Source organism: Myxocyprinus asiaticus, chromosome 1 (assembly GCF_019703515.2).
Source record: "Myxocyprinus asiaticus isolate MX2 ecotype Aquarium Trade chromosome 1, UBuf_Myxa_2, whole genome shotgun sequence".
In the NCBI taxonomy this organism is placed as follows: Eukaryota; Metazoa; Chordata; class Actinopteri; order Cypriniformes; family Catostomidae; genus Myxocyprinus; species Myxocyprinus asiaticus.
Window position 1 is genome coordinate 14,554,355 of NC_059344.1, and position 13,030 is coordinate 14,567,384.

A 13,030-nucleotide genomic window follows, 5' to 3' on the forward strand; every position below is an offset into this window, starting at 1 on the left:
TCACTCAGTACATAGCATCACCACCAGAACAAGTTTAATAACAAAACAACAGCAAATGAAAACTGCCCATGCTGGTCTGAACATGTCATTAACTCTCTTCGGCCACGCCCAGGTTCCCTAGGCCCCGCCCCTTTGGTCCAAAGTTTTTGGCATAGCAAACTGAAGAAAAAAAAATTATAGAAAGAAAGAGATCAATTTAAAAAAGTTTCAAATGTTGTCTTTCCAATCCATAAATGTTATTTTAGACGTTTTAAATGAGAAAGTAAAAAATGACTAAAGTTTGACTAGTAGTATATATGTAAGTATATTAAGATTCCTATGGTCATGGAAAACCTGAACATATCAGAGTGTATCAGGCTAAAATTCTGATACTCAGGCCTGGAAAGTTTTAGAAGTCATAGACATTTCTATACTAATTAATATGAATATATATATATATATTTCCAGTTATGCTCAGCTCTTTGTGAGAGCAATCTCTATAAAATGCTATTTAATAATCCTCTTCCGGTAATAAGGAATGACAAGAAAAGTCAGGGAAATTCATTGGTCTAAAGGTGTGGGAAACCTGAATATAACTCTTCATCCACCACATCTTAATTATGAATGCTACAACCCCAATTCCAAAAAGTTGGGACAGTATGAAAAATGCTAATAAAAACAAAAAGGAGTGATTTGTAAATTATATTCACCCTTTGCTATATTAAAAACACTACAACTACACATTATATGATGTTTTACCTTTTGAATTTCATTGTTTGTTTGTTTCAAAAATGTACAATAATTTCAAACCAGGGGCAAAGTTGAGACGGATGAAATCACTCTTTTTTGTTTTTATTAGCATTGTTCATACTGTCCCAACTTTTTCAGAATTGGGGTTGTAATTAAAGGGATAGAATGAAAATTCTCTCATCATTTACTCACCCTCATGCCATCCCAGATGTGTATGACTTTTCTTCAGTAGAACACAAATGAAGATTTTTAGAAGAAAATCTCAGCTCTGTAGGTCCATACAATGTAAGTGAATGGTGACCAAAACTTTGTAGCTCCAAAAAGCACATAAAGGCAGCAAAAAAGTGTGGTTTAATCCATATTTGAATCCATCCTCCAGTGGTTTAATCCATGTCTTCTGAAGCGATCCAATCGATTTTGGGTGAGAATAGTCAAAAATATAACTTCCACTATTAGCCTTGACATCAGCAGTCTCCTTGGTGATCATGATTTGAAGCTCGATTGCACTTCCTATAGTGCCATCTAGTGCTTTGCCAATGCATCAAGCACTAGGAAGTGTAATCGAATTTGAAATCATGATCATGCCAAGAGACTGCAATGGCAAGATGTAATGTGAAATTTTGTTATATGTTGGGCTGATCTCACCCAAAATCATTTGAATCACTTCAGAAGACATGGATTAAACCACTGAAGTCTTATGGATCACTTTTTATGCTGCCTTTATGTGCTTTTTTTGAGCTTCAAAGTTTTGGTCACCATTCACTAGCATTGTAGCTATTTACCTACAGAGCTGAGATATTCTTTTAAAAATCTTCATTGTGTTCTGCTGAAGAAAGAAAGTCATACACATCTGAGATGGCATGAGGGTGAGTAAATGATGAGAGAATTTTTGGGTGAATTATCCCTTTAATGCTAATTGGTGTTGGCAATATCAAAAGCAGTAAGCATGCTGCTTCTGCTACATGCAATAAATGTAATAAGCATCATTCAGGCTCTAATCACGGCTACAGTATATGAGTTGTTGATTGCATTAAGTGACTTAAGACTATAATGGCAGATAGGCCAATTTACTGCTTAATTGTTTATCTAAAACAGATGGTCTATTGATTGGTTAAGTTATATTTATGAGACTTTGCATTGAGGTGGCACAGACTGATGTGATTAATGGTACCTTTGCAGTAGAGCTCTCCATCTTTATCAGTCACTGTGGTGGACTCCAGGCTTTTCCCACACAATAAACAACGGAAGCAGGTTTTGTGCCAGGCCTGTTGAATCAGAACCAGTCACAGATTGATAAATCACTACTGTAAAATATGCTTTACACAGCACTGACCTGTGACAGCAGCATATTGCAGGAGTGCTGAGAATGAGGAATTAATTTCTCTCAAAATCTGCTTATATTGAGTGTTTAATGAGGCACTTCCTACAAATAGGGCACAATTTGGTTTCCCATATTTTATTTTTTTTTTTACAACTTTAGAGGCACAAATCCTATATCTTTTGAGGTGAGAATCATCAAATATTTAATACTGTATGAACAATTGTCTAACATAAAATTAACATACCATCAGGTCGATTTAAATGCATCCGACCCCTTGCAAAAATGTAATATTCCTTAAAATTGTGACACCCGAAAAGTAACATCATCTGGACCCTTTCTACAGCATGGTACAAAGACAAAAATCTCATTCCATTTTCTCAGTTTTTACAATAATGTTGACTGCATTCGTCAAGTTAAACCTTTCAGCCATTTTACAAAAGTTATTGTAAAAATATTATACAAATATTTTTCATTAATTTATGTGAAATATACATTTATCAATAACTGTAAACCAACATTAGATCCCAAACTAGCTGGCCTCTACTTAGTCATTTTGCAACCACGTTACACATCCTGGTGTCATTATTTTATTTTATTTTATTTTATTTTACAATTAAGTACATTTAGTTTAATATTAATGTTTATTTAATATACAAAAGGTTTTGTAAAAACATTATTAAACAAATATTTGTCTTTAAGGGAAATACAATATACATTTATCAATAAATATCAATTAACATTTGGTCCCAAACTAGCTGACCACTACTGACTGATTTTGCAACTGTTATCCATCCTGGTGTCATTATTATATTTTATTTTATTTTACAATGAAATACATTTTGTTTGTTTGATATTGATGTTCATTTAATGTGTTTTGCTAGAAAATAACCAAATCAGGCAAAGCATAGTTTTTAAACCTTAATGTCCTAAAGTTTGGTAACAGGGTTGTAAAAATTCCACACCTCATTTAAAACAAATGTAATATAAAAGCTCATATAACATTTAGTTTGATCTTCTTATGTAATAGTAATATTAACAACATCAACAACAACAATAATAATAATAATAATAATAATAATATATATATATATATATATATATATATATATATATATATATATATACATACATACACACATATATGTATGTATTTATACTGCAGTGGCGAATTCTCAGGGCCAGCAAAGCCTTCTCTGCTGGCCTGACATGCCAAATAAATAAATCTTTTTCATCCTTTCATTCTCAATCACATTTTTGCCTATGTATTTTTAATCGCTTTCCACTCTTAATTAATCTACAAACAAATAGCGAAAAATTTAAAGTTTATCCAATCAGAATCTATTCCTTGATGCTTACAAGTGAAGCATGACAACTGTTTCACAAATGGCATGCACGAAGCAGTGCGTGAGTCTGAGCTCCACCCCCTCAGTCCTTCAGAATTTCTTCAGAATCACTCAACAGTGCAAATGAATGAGCAACTAAAGTCAGATTGTCAGATTCATCAGCCAATCAGATTGATTTATTTGTTCTTGGTGGGTGTGATCTTTAGGATATGTTCCAGTCGAGGCCTTCTAGCTGATTAAAGTGACGTAATTTGAAAGTGAAAAGCGTGAGATCTAGCTAACGAGTCGGCTGTCATCACTGCTGGTATTGCTGTTGAGAAAGAGATCCTTATGGATTTAAAAACCTGAGATGGTCTGCATGATCGTGTGATTGATTAATTAAACAGGAAAGGAGGACTGATTTTCACTTCAAGTAATTTGGTAAGTGCTTTTTGCATTGTTATAGCAACATCAGGAGTTTTCTAAGTGTAAATTAGGCTGCTTGAGCATTCAGTGTCAGATCAAGTTTTGAAAAGTAGTGCTGCCTTCCATTCAACGCAGAAAGTCGGATTTTACAACTTCCTACTAGGAAAAGTGCAATGGAATGCATCTTGAAGTCAGAATTACAACTTGCAGGCTCGTGCAGTAATTCTCAACTGCCGAAATGCAGGTGCATGATGTCACACAAACATGTCGACACTCAGGGAGATATACAAAGTGATAAACATTCACTTTATTAAGTAATATCAATAAATGAGTTCATTTCCACATTACATGATATTAAAGCTTGTTTAACAAACACCTGCAGAAACAGGTGTATAAAACATTATAATCTCTTTTGATAATCGTACACCTGAAGCACAAATGCTAGCGCTGCAGCATTGTTTATCAGTTGTGTTGCTAGAAGACATCTAGGGAATGGCCCTAGCCCTCACCCTCTGATCCAACAGGTCTCAGACGTGCTCAATGGGATTGAGATCTGGGCTCTTCGCTGGCCATGGCAGAACACTGACATTCCTGTATTGCAGGAAATCACACACAGAACGAGCAGTACGGCTCATGTCAGGATGAGCCTGCAGGAAGGGAACCACATGAGGGAGGAGGATGTCTTCCCTGTAACGCATAGCATTGAGATTGCCTGCAATGACAACAAGCTCAGTCCGATGATGCTGTGACACCCACCCCAGACCATGACGGACCCTCCACCTCCAAATCAACCCCACTCCAGAGTACAGGCCTCGGTGTAACACTCAATCCTTCGATGATAAACGCGAGTCCGACCATCACCCCTTGTGAGACAAAACCGCGACTCGTCAGTGAAGAGCACTTTTTGCCAGTCCTGTCTGGTCCAGCGAAGGTGGGTTTGTGCCCACAGGCAACGTTGTTGCCGGTGATGTCTGGTAAGGACCTGCCTTACAACAGGCCTACAAGCCCTCAGTCCAGCCTCTCTCAGTCTATTGCGGACAGTCTGAGCACTGATGGAGGGATTGTGCATACCTGGTGTAAATCAGGCAGTTGTTGTTGCCATCCTGTACCTGTCCCGCAGGTGTGATATTCGGATGTACAGATCCTGTGCAGGTGTTGTTACACGTGGTCTGCCACTGCAAGGACGATCAGCTGTGCTTCCTGTCTCCCTGTAATGCTGTCTTAGGCGTCTCACAGTATGGACATTGCAATTTATTGCCCTGGCCACATCTACAGTCCTCATGCCTCCATGCAGCATGCCTAAGGCACGTTCACGCAGATGAGCAGGGACCCTGGGTAGCTTAATTTTGGTGTTTTTCAGAGTCAGTAGAAAGGACTCTTTAGTGTCCTAAGTTTTTATAACTGTGACCTTAATTGCCTACCGTCTGTAAGCTGTTAGTGTCTTAACGACCATTCCACAGGTGCATGTTCATTAATTGTTTATGGTTCATTGAACAAGCATGGAAAACTTTGTTTAAACCCTTTACAATAAAGATCTGTAAAGTTATTTGGATTTTTACAAAATTATCTTTAAAATACAGTGTCCTGAAAAAGGGTTCATATATATATCCCAGTATATTGCAGGGAAAGCAGGGCTTTTCTTGCATGTCACCAAACACTCTGAGCAAGCTTTCTGGATCTTGTTGTTACCTTTCCAGCACCAATGATCTTCTCTGCTGCATATACAGCTTTGGAACAGCGTGGACAGCGATCTGTGCTCCCAAACTTCTGTCCAAACTTGTTTGGGTTTGAGTTAGCGGACGAGGGACGAGGTGGTCTCGGTCTTCAAAAAACACAAAACAACAATAAACCAACAATAACATAACTGACTGTGTTCTTACAAAAACTCAATCATTAATTTAATCAACAGAAGAATACATTTTCTTGAAAGTTTGACTGGTCAAAATGTTTTGAACTAAAATACAGGTGCATCTCAATGAATTAGAATGTCGTGGAAAAGTTCATTTATTTCAGTAATTCAACTCAAATTGTGAAACTCGTGTATTAAATAAATTCAATGCACACAGACTGAAGTAGTTTAAGTCTTTGGTTCTTTTAATTGTGATGATTTTGGCTCACATTTAACAAAAACCCACCAATTCACTATCTCAAAAAATCAGAATACATCATAAGACCAATAAAAAAAACATTTTTAGTGAATTGTTGGCCTTCTGGAAAGTATGTTCATTTACTGTGTATGTACTCAATACTTGGTAGGGGCTCCTTTTGCTTTAATTACTGCCTCAATTTGGCGTGGCATGGAGGTGATCAGTTTGTGGCACTGCAAGGTGGTATGGAAGCCCAGGTTTCTTTGACAGTGGCCTTCAGCTCATCTGCATTTTTTGGTCTCTTGTTTCTCATTTTCCTCTTGACAATACCCCATAGATTCTCTATGGGGTTCAGGTCTGGTGAGTTTGCTGGCCAGTCAAGCACACCAACACCATGGTCATTTAACCAACTTTTGGTGCTTTTGGCAGTGTGGGCAGGTGCCAAATCCTGCTGGAAAATGAAATCAGCATCTTTAAAAAGCTGGTCAGCAGAAGGAAGCATGAAGTGCTCCAAAATTTCTTGGTAAACGGGTGCAGTGACTTTGGTTTTCAAAAAACACAATGGACCAACACCAGCAGATGACATTGCACCCCAAATCATCACAGACTGTGGAAACTTAACACTGGACTTCAAGCAACTTGGGCTATGAGCTTCTCCACCCTTCCTCCAGACTCTAGGACCTTGGTTTCCAAATGAAATACAAAACTTGCTCTCATCTGAAAAGAGGACTTTGGACCACTGGGCAACAGTCCAGTTCTTCTTCTCCTTAGCCCAGGTAAGACGCCTCTGACATTGTCTGTGGTTCAGGAGTGGCTTGACAAGAGGAATACGACAACTGTAGCCAAATTCCTTGACATGTCTGTGTGTGGTGGCTCTTGATGCCTTGACCCCAGCCTCAGTCCATTCCTTGTGAAGTTCACCCAAATTCTTGAATTGATTTTGCTTGACAATCCTCATAAGGCTGCGGTTCTCTCGGTTGGTTGTGCATCTTTTTCTTCCACTCAACTTTCTGTTAACATGCTTGGATACAGCACTCTGTGAACAGCCAGCTTCTTTGGCAATGAATGTTTGTGGCTTACCCTCCTTGTGAAGGGTGTCAATGATTGTCTTCTGGACAACTGTCAGATCAGCAGTCTTCCCCATGACTGTGTAGCCTAGTGAACCAAACTGAGAGACCATTTTGAAGGCTCAGGAAATCTTTGCAGGTATTTTGAGTTGATTAGCTGATTGGCATGTCACCATATTCTAATTTTCTGAGATAGTGAATTGGTGGGTTTTTGTTAAATGTGAGCCAAAATCATCACAATTAAAAGAACCAAAGACTTAAACTACTTCAGTCTGTGTGCATTGTATTTATTTAAAACATGAGTTTCACAATTTGAGTTGAATTACTGAAATAAATGAACTTTTCCACAACATTCTAATTTATTGAGATGCACCTGTATATGCTGTATTTTTTTTATTTTTTGTGTGTTAATCATCTCAGAACATGTATTCACTAAAATTGTTTTGTACACTTATTTGAAATGAAAATGTCTATTCTATGTGTAACTTCAACCAACAGTATATCATCAGTAATGATTTTTGAATAAATATTTCTCTGTGTGCATGTCTGCCTATTGATCTGACCTTATTTAGCATGAAATGGTAAGTCATAGAAGAATATGGCACTGGTACTTTCTCTGCGACATACTCTTTAGGCTGGGGTTCTTCATTATCCACCGGGTCAGAACTCAACGCTCCAGCACCCTGGCCGTACCCGTAGCCTTTGGGGCCGTATTTCTTGCCGTAGCAGGATTTGCAGTAAATCTCAGACTCGTGTGCTGCAACTGTTGTGCTGTCCAGACTTTTACGACAAACCACTACAAAATAGAAAAGGTTTAGACTGGACATTAATCGCACATACAAAGTATGACTGAAAAGACATGACTTTAAACGATCACATACTTGTTCATAAGAAAAAAGTATTCATAAGAAATTGACATGGCAACAGTAAATCATGTTCCTGCCCCCCTGGAATCTACATCCCTGAGCAGTATGCTACAGGTGTTGTCACATGATGCCATTACGTGCATGATTCATTCCAGAAAATCGAGGCTGATAATACTTTCAAGTCAAGTGCATTACATTGTGGGATATATTACTCCAGCGCAGTGTGCTCTGTTATACATTGTATATATTATACATACTATCAAATTTAGAAGATCGTCTGGATATTCCATTCACATATTCAATTAGCATACTATGCACTATATATAATATATACTGCAGAGCTTTGAGTAGTATGGTAGTATGCTATTCTGCTTATTTTATATTACATGGGGTGGGTTGCTTCCACATGGTGGCCCCCATGTTGAGATCAAATCCCATAATTATCAAACACTTTCACTGGCAGAAAAAATAATGTGTGAACATATAGGTGAACAGTAGGTGGTTTCAAAATCAAATGCGCATTGCTGCACAAGAACATTGCCAGCTGTCAATCAACGTCATTGATAACAGCTGCAACTAGTGCTCATTATAACAAACTCCAGTGCTGAATTGTCACTTATTATAATACACATGAATGAAATGGAAACTCCTGCTCAAGAACTGGAGATACTTCCACATTAGACACTTTCCTGATGAAAGCTATTTCAAAAAGTGGTGGGGACAAAATTGCCAAAGGTGGGTGGGACATAAAAGACGCCCTTGGTTGTTTGGGTATTGCTTTGCAGTTGCTAGGGTGTTGCTTTGTGGTTACTAGGGTCATCAGGGTGTTGCTATGCAGTTGTTAGTGATTCTGGGTGAAGTCTCTGCTCTTGACTGGCCTGCTCTCTCCTTGCCATCTCACTGCTCACCGCTACTGGGCGGGGCTGTGGAGGTAATAAGTAGGCGTTAATGTGTTATTGTGGAGGTGGTCAGATGCAAATGCCTACCACAGTGTGATATCACAATGTAGAGGAAGTAGAGAACAAGTCATTTTGGCAGCTTGGTTTCAACAAATGCTTTTTTCACAGTGAGGAGGAAGTTTTGAGTTCTGAAACATACAGTATGTTTAATAGAACAATGAACTATTACATGTCAAAAGATCAATTCCTCATGTCATGACCCCTTTAAACAACAATGACTAAGTGCACCTTAAACTTACAAAAAAACAAAAAAACAAAACTCAAAAAGCAAAGTCTTTAATCTACTGTTAGAGATAGAGGGAGTCTAGATATGGGTGATGATCTCACAACTTCTCCAGAGGGCTGTCATCTCCTGTCTGTGTTTGCCAGCTGCTCTGCTGTCAGAGCAGCTCAAGAGGCTCACGGGAGCTCAGTTAGAGTCTAATTTTGGGCTGGATGGACAAGAGGCTCTGGGAGGCCAAAGTACTTTTGTCCGATGTCATCTGCATCAGATGGAAAGGGATCACTGAATGACAGCTATCTGTAGCGGAGTTAACTCATCCAGAGTGTTACCAGTCTCAAAAAAACTGGCACGATCCAAACCTTTGAAAGGATAGTTCACCCCAAAATGAAAATTCTCTCATCATTTACTCACCCTCATGCCATCCCTGATGTGTATGACTTTCTTTCTTCTGCAGAACACAAATGAAGATTTTTTTAAGTATATCTCAGCACTTTAGGTGCATTCAATGCAAGTGAATGGTGGCCAGAACTTTGAAGCTCAAAAAAGCACATAAAGCCAGCATAAAAGTTATCCATACGACTCCAGTGGTTAAATCCATGTCTTCAGAAGTGATATGATAGGTGTGGGTGAGAAATAGAACTATATTTAAGTCCATTTTTTACTATAAATTATTTTCCCTGCCCATTAGGTGGCGATATGAACAAAGAATGTGAATCCTCAAAAACAAAAGACGGTGAAAGTGAAAGTGGAGATTTATAGTACAAAATAAAGGACTTAAATATTTATCTGCTTCTCATCCACACCTATCACATCGCTTCGGAAGACATGGATTTAAGCCATGGAGTTGTATGGATTACTTTTATCCTGCCTTTATGTGCTTTTTGGACCTTAAAAGTTCTGGTCACCATTCACTTGCATTGTATGGACCTACAGAGCTGAGATATTCTTCTAAAAATCTTTGATTGTGTTCAGCAGAAGAAAGATACTAATGGACCCACAGGAAGAGAATGTGAATGTTTGACATCTGGTTAGACCCAATTCACTGAACCTTTAACTCCAATCAATATATGTTCTCTTGTGATCTGACAAGAATTAGTACTTTAGTTTAAATCTACTGGAACTTTGGGAAACAACATGCCGACTTCCGGTGTGATGAAGTTGTTGGGAATGTTGTGTATACCCTTTACTGTTATGTTGCAGCAGAGAGACTCAACACACTGTCCAATGCTGAGCAAATGGTTTGTCTTTCACAGTTATGTTCCTCAATAGCACCTGGAACCTCTTGTGGACTTACTGCAAATGAAGCAGGTTTTGTGGAAGCACCGGCTATTGCACTGAATTTCCTCAGCATGGTACACCGTCTTCTCACAGGCTGCACATTTGGCTCCTCCACCCCAATTTGGCATCCTTGGCTGGGGGAATGAATCTGAAATGTACAGGGATGGTAGGAAGACAGTTAAGCAAGATGAAATGCTAAAAACATTGACCTGATGGGATCACTGTTCGAATCAGTTCATTAACAATGCCTACTGGGGGGGATTTGAAATTCTTGAAATACTTTGGAGAAATGCTGACTACCTTGCTTTATGTGATATCTTAAGGTCAGATATAAGAATAGAAGTATCCTATCTCAAAGTAACGAGTCAATTTTGTCTCTTTCTATCTCTTCTCTTTGAGCAGGCAGAGTATCACCTCACTAGTGTGGAATGTAATGATAAGAGTCCAGAAATAGGTCTTTTATTGATGCCACTGCAACTGGGTCACACGTATGCAAGTACATAAGTGTATGCTTTGTCATTCAAAGAATGTTATACAAAATAATAATACAAAAATAAATCTAAATATTAACTTGATATTCTTATGCATTTTATTACTATGTTGAAATTAATCTGCTGATTTTCTCTGTTTTGTATGGATAAAATAAGATGTCAATGTCAAGATTGCTAGTAAACAATAATCAGTAACACCTTCTCATAAAACATTATATAATATATAACATTTAAAAAAGAAAAACAAATCTGATGCAAAACAAATCATTAGCATGTATCTCAATAAAATTATAAATGAATATGTATAAATCAAAGTTCTGTGATATTTTATCTATTACAGTAGAATGGTCATTAACTGTTGATCTATTAATTACATTATATAATTCTAAAATTATGTTACCCAATTATCATTACTCAAATAAAACTTCAAATTCTCTATTTCTCATCACTAAAAAAAAAAAAAAAAATGACTTTACAACTAATATGAAAAATATTTGCAATTGCAATAAATCACAAACTAACAAGCCATGGAAAGACATTAAAATGAAAGATTTATATTCTACTTACTCAGTCCCAGAGTAAGTAAAAAATCTTTTGGAAATAATCTTTCACCTCTTTGAAGCTCAAGCAAAGGTACCTAACAATGCCCATTTTTGAGCCTCTTTGGTTGGTCTTTATATACTGGAAAGGAGCAGGGGGCCGTGCCGACTCTCAAGTGAAGCCATCCTCTTAAATTAGATGCTGATAATACACAAATGAAATACAGTTATAGTGGTCTTCTATCCAGAGGTGAGTTATACTTCAAGCTCCAAAACATTTCTTCAGCTCTTTAAATGCTTGAGTGTTCCAGTGAGTTTAACTCTCATTTTCTGTTTAGGGGTTGACAGACCGCAAGGCCATTTTAATAGACTGAAAAATATACGCCACTAAACAGTGATGGAACAGGTCGATACTTTCCCTAATTTTATGAAAATTCATAATTAAACTAAATTCTGTTTAACTGTAAAAACACACTTTAACTCCATTTATAGACATATATATATATATATATAATGTATATATAGTATGTATATGCCTTTAGCAGTTATTACATCAAGATAGCAATTATTAAATCAAGTTTTAGATGATTAGGCTGCCCAAAGGGATACAAGCACAAACCAATTGAAGAACGATTGAAAAACGTCCGATCTCGTGGCCTAATGGATAAGGTGTCTGATTTCCAATCAGAAGATTGGGGTCACATCTTTAGAAACATTGTTATACTTTACTTTGTGTAAGCATTTAACTTGTGGATATGAATGTCTTTCAAAACTGAAACTATTGGCTTTCAAGACTAAGAATATAAAGGTGGCCGAATAATGGTGTTTAACCCACACCAATTAAAATGTTGCCAACCTTCATTTGTGAGTCACTCTGTAGGTCCATTCAATGCAAGTGAATGGTAACCAGAACTCTGAAGCTCTAAAATCACATAAAAGCGGCATGAAAGCTATCCATAAGGCTCCAGTGGTTTAATCCATGTCTTCAGAAGCCATATGATAGGTGTGGGTGAGAAACATCAATATTTAAGTCCTTTTTTCCTATCAATCTTTATCTTTGACCAGCAGGAGGCTGAATGTGAAAGTGAAACTGTAGATTTTCAGTAAAAATGGCTTAAATATTGATCTTTTAAATTGACTAAACCACTGGAGTCATATGGATTACTTTTATGCTGCCTTTATATTCTTTTTGGACCGTCAAAGTTTTGGTCACCATTCACTTGCATTGTATGGACCTACAGAGCTGAGATATTCTTCTAAAAATCTTCATTTGTGTTCTGCAGATGAAAGAAAGTCATACACATCTGAGATGGCATGAGTGCAAGTAAATGATGAGAGAATTTTCATTTATGGGTGAACTATCCCTTTAAGCTCTCTTCTGCTCTCCAACAACTTCAATATGACAATTGTCTTTTTTTTTCACAAATAACTACATTACAAACAAAAACACATTTGTCTAGCTGACGGTAAATGTGAAGTGTAAGGAGTAGTCGGGCAACAGCTCAAGCATATTGTGTGGTCTAATGTCTGATTCATAAACAAATCGCTCTTTTGAAACAGGCAAAACTATTGTCAATTATTCAAATATTAAGTAGAACAAAGTTGAGTTGGGAGACATGTAGCAATAAAGAACATAAAAATTAAAAAAAAGTTAATTAAACAACAGTATTGCATTTATTTTACAACAATGGTGACTCCTGAACGATTCAAATGAATCAGTTC

The 13,030-nt window shown here is 37.2% G+C and overlaps 1 protein-coding gene across 1 annotated transcript; it reads right to left on the reverse strand.

Annotated features, from left to right (window-relative positions):
- Positions 1–17: 17 nt before the first annotated feature.
- Positions 18–11,460, reverse strand: LOC127444924 (cysteine and glycine-rich protein 3-like). The gene is made up of 6 exons (XM_051704592.1): positions 11,337–11,460; positions 10,295–10,426; positions 7,580–7,748; positions 5,488–5,620; positions 1,901–1,994; positions 18–159 (listed from the first exon to the last, which is right to left on the reverse strand). The coding sequence occupies exons 2-6, from the start codon at positions 10,404–10,406 to the stop codon at positions 89–91; spliced, it is 579 nt and encodes a 192-aa protein (XP_051560552.1). The 5' UTR covers positions 10,407–10,426; positions 11,337–11,460; the 3' UTR covers positions 18–88.
- Positions 11,461–13,030: the final 1,570 nt, after the last annotated feature.